Source organism: Cebus imitator, unplaced genomic scaffold, assembly GCF_001604975.1.
Source record: "Cebus imitator isolate Cc_AM_T3 unplaced genomic scaffold, Cebus_imitator-1.0 Scaffold1022, whole genome shotgun sequence".
NCBI lineage: Eukaryota > Metazoa > Chordata > Mammalia > Primates > Cebidae > Cebus > Cebus imitator.
Window position 1 is genome coordinate 14775 of NW_016108337.1, and position 8998 is coordinate 23772.

The following is an 8998-nucleotide window of genomic DNA, read 5'->3' on the forward strand; positions in this document are numbered from 1 at the left end:
CCTGTGTGTGTCCTCTGGTGTGCAGTAACATCTGACATATCACTGAAACCTTGTCCACACCCTCCATAGTTGGCTTTTGCAATTCTTGAGATTCCTACCCCCACAAATAATTTGCCCGTGTCCACTGGATTCACTCTCTGGCCTGTTCTGGACTCTTCTTCCATCATTCTTTCTTCCACTCTAGAGCTCCCCATTTGTCCTTTGGGTGGCTTGGAAAAGGCCCTTGAAATCTCCCTCTGCCATGTCCCTGTATTCAAGAGTGTGGACCTTTCTTTGATCTCTTGACCTTTGGTTTTGTCATTAGAGTTGCATGGATCAAAATATTGCTGCTCCTCTTTCTGTTTCCCCCGGCAGGGATTCTCTGGTTGGAGGAGTTTTCTTGTAGATGTTCCTGGGAAGTTCTGAGAGGAATGATTGCGTTCCACATGATGACTGAGAAATTTCTGACTTGAGAAGGCCAGACAGCATGACGGACAGGGATGAATCTCTGGCTTTGGTTCTGAAAGAGGAAGTTTTTGGTCAGAGTAGATGTTTTGGTCAGGCCTTACAACATATGAAGTCATGAAGATCAAATGAAGAGCCAATCATTCTTCATATGTTAACAGTGCAAGCTCGCTCCCATCAAGTGCTGGATGGACCTTTACAGTCCATTTTTTCATTCCACTTATATTCACTACATCTTACAAAATCCAGAAATCCCACGTCTTGGGCCTTTTCTATACATTAGCCAGACTAGGTAACCTCAAGCAGCATCAGAGGCAGTGTCATTCCTCACATAGATGGAACTGCAGTGACCTTTCCCCCACACTACAGGTATCTTCCAAGTCCTATAAAACCCTCCCTGATCACCGTCTGCCACATCCTTCCTCCCTGGTCCCTGGGCACTTTCACTGACACGAGGTCTTCAGCTATTTTATTCTATTAAGAAATAACACTCTTGATGACTTAGGTGAGCTTGTCCCTAGTGACTTCCTAAGAGGGAGGGGAAAAGAATGATTAGGAGCACTCAACCTGGAGATCCACAAATGTGGTTAAGGAGAAGATGTGTGGGCAAATCTGAATTTGAGTCTCCTCATTCAAAATGACATATTTAATTGAGTACTGTTATGTGCTCGGTTCCCCATCAGGAAGTGCGATTCAGGTTGGCCAGCACAGAGCGGTCCAGGTCCCACCAACTAAAGGGCCTGCTGCTCCAACTAGGTGCATGGGCTGCTTTTATTTCAGATTCCACAGATCATAAAATGAGAATATGCTCTTTCTCAGGCCGCATATCAAGTATTTATGCTTGATTTATTTCATTCAGTCTGAGCCCATTTCAAATACAATAGGAAATCCTGTTTCAAAAAATATCTCTAATCAGGCTTACGTCCATGCTCCCCGCTTCATCCTGTCACCGTTCCCTCTCACCCAGAAACTGGAGTAGCTCTGAGGGGATGACCAGCTGCGGCCTATTTTCCAAAAATGAGCCAAAGCTGAAGTCTTTCTGGCCTCAGGACCTTTGCACTGCCTGTGCCCAGTGCCCGGAACCCTTTGCCCACAGGCACGTGCACTTCTCAAATGTCTGTGTGTATTCATATGGTTCCCTAATTTACATGTCATCTATTTAAGAGTAGTTTTTCTGATTTTCTTGATCAACTCGTATTTACACTTCTTGCAACTTTTATTTACTACATCTTAAAAAATCCAGAAACCCCACATCTTGGGCCTTTTCCACGTATCAGCTAGACTAGGCAGCCTCAAGCAGCATCAGAGGCAGTGTCTATGTGCAACGTCATGTGGCACAGAGTAGGAATTCACATGGCAGCTAATTGAGATAATGAATGAATGAATAACAACACATGCATATCATTAAGAAATAAAAAGGAAATGCCAGAAGAAACTACCTTGTTGGGAGAGCTGGAGGTGTTTGAGAACTTGATTTTTGCCTTTATTTTGTGCATGAAGTACTTAGAATATAAAACCAAAAATTTAAAAATATAAAAGTTATTCCAAAGAGGCAAAGCCATATAACATGAATCTTTAATTTTGGAAGCCACTGATCTGAAATTTTACTGACTTTAGATGTCATTTTACTCTACTTAAGAGTTAAACCATGAAAATTCTCAAGGATAATTCTTTCTTGTCTTTTTAAAAGAGTAATAGTGATGCCTACCTCTCCCTGCCATGAACTCTTTCTTCCACTTGCTGCCCCACTTGATGCCCAGTTCCTGGCCGTACTCATCCCCATACCAGACTAGCAGTTCACAGCCTGGCCTAATGACTCGGCAGGTTCTATAGAAGATCTGCCTGTGGTACTGGAAGGCCACAAGGTTCTGCTCCTCATCATCCCGGACACAGTTCACATATCTGGGGTCAAGGCAGCAAAGGGAAAGAAAAGAGGCAGTGAGTTCTCAGTATCTGTCAGATCCAGGTCTGGCCCATCACCTGCTGGTCTAGGCCTCCATGGTCTAGTGCTGACCACTCCCCCACCACTCCTCTGGGAGCCTTCTGTTCTTTCCTAAATCTCTTTCACAAGGTCATATTAACTTACGATTCTGACTACTGTGCTCATGCTGCCTGGAATGTGTCCCTGCCGTGCCTATTCAACCATTTTTTCAAAGCCCAACTCTGGACTTACCTCCACCTTGATTGACCATAAAACACATCAATGCCTGGATTCTCTAAACTCTAAATTAATTCTGTTTTATGCCACAGAACTTGGTGCTTGATCATGTACTCTGCTTCTAGATTAGCGTACATCATTTTACAATCAGCCCTAGTCCATCTTGCTTTGAGAGGCCTTCCTCAGTCACCCTACAGTTCACCCAGTTGCCTTTCACCTGCCTTCCCCAGGTTTCCAGAGAAACTTAGAAGCTCCTTTCTCTTGGTCCGATAACAGAACAGTAATAGTTTATTCATTTTTCTATTCTCTGGTAAAACGAGAGCCCATTGTGGAAAGGGGCTGGGTCATCCTGCAGCTCACATCTCCTTAGGCTTCGGTTTTAATTTTACTCAGGCCAGGAAGATTTGCTGCCCTCACAGATTAAAGGTCCTTTGTTTTGGGTTGTCTTGGTAATGTGTGCTTCTAAAAAAATAAGAAAATTGTGGTTAAATGTTCCTATAACCAAATGTTTCATGTCCGTCTACAATACATCCTCCACATAGGACATGGGTTGTATGATCTGTTCAAGTATGAACTTCAGTTCCTAACCTGGAACATACTAAGTGCTTAATAAATGTGGATTACATAAATTAAAGCATGAATGCAGTGTCCCCATGAATGTAGGCTTCTCAAGGTTTATCTTGGTGCCTCAATTTTATCTAGCATACAGATTTATGTTTTGATACCAATAAATCATAATATCTATATTTTTATCTTTTATTTCTAAATGTTGATGGTATAAAACAGCACTGTGTGGAGAAAATAGACACACAGAATGTGAAAATCATTGAGGGAGCCATGATGAGAAGGAAGGAAATCAGGGATTGTGAGAGAGGAAGGTTGGTTCTGAAACTCAGAGAGCTCCTGGCCTTACCTCATCCAGTTGGCCCGGGATTTATCCTTTCCATCCACATACTCATAGCTGTTTCTCCCTTTGGTGATCTGAGTTTCAGAAAAATAAGGTAAAGTCTTTTTAGAGAGTAAGAATCAGAAGAATTATTTTACTCCATTGTCATCAGTGGCCTTTGGGCCTGCATGGCTTCAACTGCCAGTTGAGACCACATGGTATGCGCCTTAGTCATCATCTACGCATCTGAGTTGATCTGTCGAGTCAGAGCAGAAGCCCCACAAGGGAGGATGCACTTGTTGTCTTTGTACCACTCTGCTCCCACATAACCTCTGATCTCTAAATAGAAGTTCCATGTTCATGCAAAGACCCTTGAGTACACAGAGCTAACCACGTTATCTCTGCCTGTAACCTAACGTGAAGATGGTGCTGTCCCAGCAAAGGCACAGAAGGAAATGTGGGAAGACAGAACGGGGAAACGGCAGGTAATTCTTACCAGCCAGGAGTATCCGCTGTTGGCTGCCTCTTCGTCTTCTGTAACTCGGCCCTCATAGGGTCCAAAGTGCAGACCCAGCGGCAGATCAGAGGCCTCATTCCATACTCCAAGCCCAGCCTGAGGGATGCCTGATGGCCCAATTCTAGCCCAGGGGGCAGGCTGAGGGCTGCATGGTTGGGATGCCCCTTGTCCACTGCACTGTCCTTCACAAATGTCGGGGGCCTATGAGCAGCACAGCTGTCAATGAAGAAGTTCTGACACATCTCACAATCTGGAAGTGAGGGCAGCAGGGATTAGGAAAGTTATAATCCAAGTTTCTTGATATAAGAGGTTCAGAAAGAGCTTGGCACTCACATTACTTAGCCCCAATCCTGTACTAACTCATTAGAGTAAGGGAATGATTTGGGGGCCAAATGATGAAATTATTGTACCAGGACATAACAGCCAACTGTGTGAGTGGCCGAAAGTGTCACTTACAGAGGTAGTCGTCATCCTGGGGCTCGCTGACCTCTTTGTATGCATGACCCTTTCTTTCTCGCAGGCTATACATCTTTCCTTCGGTCTCCTTCCTCCTGAGTTCTAGATTGGAGAAAAGGAAATGGGTAAAATTGGGAGTCTGGGGTGTCCGTCCCTGTTTCCTAAGAAAATGTGAAATCTCCTGCCATCAAATGAGCATCTACCTTGCTACATATTCTAGTCTCCCCCTCTTTACTGCTCCAGAGGGACTTAGACCCCACACCCGCGCTGACTGCAGATGCCTATTCAATTTTAGTTCTGGCCGTTCCCATTATCTCATTAACCACCCAACCTTTCTACTTGTAAAATGTTTCATTCATGCATTTATTCCTTCAGAAAATATTTCTTGAGGGCACATTACATCTTAGGCATTGAACAAAGCCTGGACATATAACACTAAGGAAATACGGTCTCTACAGGGGATCTTCTATAAACTAATAGACATTTGATGGAAGAGGAAATGTGGAAATGCACAAAGGAATATCTATTATCAGAGAGGTACTTATTGAACACTTTGCATGTATGAATTCATTTATATTTAATTATTTCAAACAATATATGAACTATATGTACTTGATCTCATTTTACAGATTACCATTCAAGAGCTCAGAGATTTTATGATTTGCCCAAGGCCCCAATGCTTCCATGTGGATTATAACCCAAGTGAGTGACTTCAAAGTTAATGTTCTTACATGCTATTCAATACTGTATCCAAGGCTGGACATGGTGGCTCAAGCCTGTAATCCCAGCATTTTGGGAGGCTGAGGTGAGCAGGTCACTTGACCAGGAGTTCAAAACCAGCCTGGCCAATATGGTGATACCCTGTCTCTACTAAAAATACAAAAATTAGCTGGGCTTGGTGGTGCATACCTATAATTGCTACTTGGGTGACTGAAGCATGAGAATTGTTATCACCTGGGAGGCAGAGGTTGCAGTGAACCCAAATCACACCACTGCACTCATCCTGGGTGACAGAGTGACACTTGGTCTCAGTGAAAAAATAAATAAATAATTTTAACAAAATGCTACATCTAACTTTTGGTCTCACAATTGAGTCCAGCTTAAGCCCAGGCTATCCAAAGTCTACCCCACATATGCAGACCATACTCATCAACCTTTCTAGAGGACATAGAGGGATTGAATTCCCCCTAAATATTTTTTCTTACCCGGTTTTAGTCTAGAGTGCTGTCCAGAGGTACTCGCTTCTCCAGGAGGGGACACTGGTTTCTGAGCCTGCTCTGAGCCACTTGTATTCAGTACATTTGCCGTTCCTGACAATTTCTTCAAACTAGATTCATTACTGAATGATGCCTTGGGCATTCCCTTGAATGTGAGTCACATAGTAAACAACAACATGCATTTCTTTAGTTCCTTAAGGCTTGCAACGTGTTTTCATATGCATGACTCTAGTTAATGCTTCAAACCTTGGAAATACCTGGAGTATCTAAATACTAGAGGGAAAAGAGAAGGACTAAGTGGGCAGTGAATCTGGGACTATAACCCATGTCTTAAGGCTCTTTCCTTCAACTTTCTCTCAAAATTCTCTATAGAAGTTAAAGGGAGGGAGGAAGAATACTTGGGAAGACTACCTGGAGAATCAACCTGGAGGTCTGTGAAAGAAGAGGGAAAGGGCTAACAGAGAGAAGGAGGCAATCTTCTATAAACTAGTAGACATTTGATGGAAGGGGAAATGTGGAAAAACACAGAAGGACAAGGCACATCTGGAAAATGAGGTAAAAGAGCAGTAAGGTTGGGAACAGAACAGAGATGATTGGCAAAAATGTATCTAGACAACTAAGAAAGTGATGTCAGAGTTGCACATTTGCCATATGCTGGAAAGAATATTTGGTTTTGGAATTAGTTCCTGTACCATCACTTGTCTGCTTGAATAAGGATGTATTGTTAGCTAATTCTCTTTAGTTTCCCAATCCAGAAATTGGCATACATGCTAATTTTTTTTTTTTTTTTTTTTTTTTTTTTTTTAAACTCTATTATTTTTTTTTTTTTTTTTTTTGAGAGGGAGTCTCATTCTGTTGCATAGGCTGGAGTGCACTGGCACGATCTCAACTCACTGCAGCCTCCGCCTCCCGTGTTCAAGAGATTCTCTGGCCTTAGCCTCCTGAGAAGCTGGGATTACCGGCACGTGCCACTACACCTGGCTAATACTTATTTTATTTTATTTTTTGGTGAAATGGAGTTTCATTCTGTCACCCAGTCTGGAGTGTTGTGGTGTGATCTTGGCTCACTGCAACCCCCACCTCCTGGGTTCAAGCAATTCTCCTGCCTCAGCCTCCCGGGTAGCTGGGACTACAGGTGTGCGCAACCACGCCCAGCTAATTTTTGTATTTTTATTAGATACAGGGTTTCGCTAGGTTGGGCAGGCTGGTCTCAAACTCCTCACCACAATTGATTTACCCATCTTGACCTCCCAAAGTGCTGGGATTATAGGTGTGCGCCACCGTGCCTGGCCCATGCTAATTAATTCTCTTTCTTTCTTTCTTTCTTTCTTTCTTTCTTTCTTTCTTTCTTTCTTTCTTTCTTTTCTTTCTTTCTTTTTTTTGAGAGGGAGGCTTGCTCTGTTGTGTAGGCTGGAGTGCAGTGGCACAATCTCAGCTTACTGCAGCCTCTACCTCCTGGATTCAAGCAATTCTTCTGCTTCAGCCTCCTGAGTAGCTGGGATTGCAGGCATCCACCACCACGCCCAGCTAATTTTTGTAGTTTTAGTAGAGATGGGGTTTCACCATATTGGCCAGTCTGGTCTCAAACTCCTGACCTCAGGTGATCTGCCCACCCTCACCTCCCAAAGTGCTGGGATGACAGGCATGAGCCACCAGGCCTGGTGCTAATTCTTAATATTATAGGGAATATGAAAGATAATAATGTTCACCAAAGTGTTTCATGAGCTACTTAATACAGTATGAATGTGAGAGTAATAATTTTTTTTGGCTGGGTGTGGTGGTGCACGCCTGTAATCCCAGTGCTTTGGGAGGCTGCGGCAGGTGGATCACCTAAGGTCAAGAGTTTAAGACCAGCCTGGCCAACCTCACCTCTACAAAAAATACAAAACACTAGCTGGGCATGGCGGTGGGTGCCTGTAATCCTAGCTATTCAGGAGGCTGAGGCAGGAGAATCACTTGAACCCAGGAGGTGGAGGTTGCAGTGAGCCAAGATCACATCACTGAACTCCAGCCTGGGTGACAAAAGTGAAACTCTGTCTCAATAAAATAAAATAAAATAAAATAAAATAAAATAAATAAAATAAATAATTCTTCTCACAGACTGGGTGTGGTGGCTCACATCTGTAATCTCAGCACTTTGGGAGGCTGAGGTGGAAGGATTGCTTGAGCCCAGGAGTTCAAGACCCGCATGAGCCACACGGCAAAACCCTTTCTGTACAAAAAATACAAACATTAGCCAGGTGTGGTGGTGCACGCTTGTGGTCCCAGCTACTCAGGAGGCTGAGGCGGCAGGATATCACTAACCTAGGAGATGGAGGTTGCAGTGAACTGAGATTGCGCCATTGCACTCCAGCATGGGTGAAAGAGTGAGACCCTGTCTCAAATCCCTGCCCCCCCAACAAACAAACAAACAAACAAATATTATCTCATAGTCCTGATATCATCTCTACAGTTGAAGTCTAACTCAAAGATATTTTCAGCACTCCTTGACCCTGTTACCTATAGTTTAATTCATAAATTTGGAATCAGTCATTCAGAAAACACTCAGGAGGCTCTCAGAGGCCCTGAGCCAGGCTTAGGAGTTCTGAGAAGAATCAGGTATGGACCAGACTCCTGAAGAGCTCACAGTGCAGAGGCAGCAGGCAGGCTAAACAAATGATTCCAAACAGCATAAGAGTTCCCTTACTGGAGCCCAGAGGAAGGAGCTGTTACTGCCTTCTACAGGAATGAGCATTTGAAATCAGCTCCAGAATATATTTTTTCTTAATAGGCTGTAACCTATATGAAGTCCTAAACAATTTTCTTGTTTGTTGTTTCTCAATCTTCAAACCTGAAACTCCTCAGGGCTGGAAGCTGCTTCCTCTGATCAGAATGGGTCCCTAATGAGGGGAGGGACCCTATCTCCTTCTGGGACCATCACAGTATGAACTGTCTATTTACTTGGAAGCTTCCCTTAATCAGAGTGTTTTAGTGCAAATCTCACTGTACTGTAACAGAGAAAAACTGAGGTTGAAAAGTCAGTTGAATGAATGATGCAAAGATATATGGGTAAGGCAGCATAAACTTTATAAAACTATGAAACTTTTAATGATCTTGTAAGTGCTTTAGAGAAAGAGTTTTGGATTAGACTGCATGTGATTCCAGGCATATAATTGAACATTTTTATACCTCAGTTTTCTCATCGAGAAAATGGTTATAGTTATAGCAGCTACTTAATAGGAACTATATGTAAAGTTGAATAGTATGATATGTGAAGTGTATTCATGTAAAATACTTAAAGTCTTAAATATTGAGAAAATAACACTACAGTGGTGATTATT

The 8998-nt window shown here is 43.0% G+C and overlaps 1 protein-coding gene across 1 annotated transcript in view; it reads right to left on the reverse strand.

The window, feature by feature from the left end:
• Positions 1 to 253: 253 nt before the first annotated feature.
• LOC108298629 (probable histone-lysine N-methyltransferase PRDM7) overlaps positions 254 to 8998 on the reverse strand; it is a 12895-nt gene continuing 4150 nt past the window's right edge. The window contains 8 exon segments of the mRNA XM_037735855.1: positions 254 to 499; positions 2153 to 2210; positions 2212 to 2346; positions 3516 to 3583; positions 3985 to 4130; positions 4133 to 4255; positions 4462 to 4563; positions 5667 to 5831. Coding sequence (XP_037591783.1) covers positions 254 to 499; positions 2153 to 2210; positions 2212 to 2346; positions 3516 to 3583; positions 3985 to 4130; positions 4133 to 4255; positions 4462 to 4563; positions 5667 to 5831 — 1043 coding nt within the window.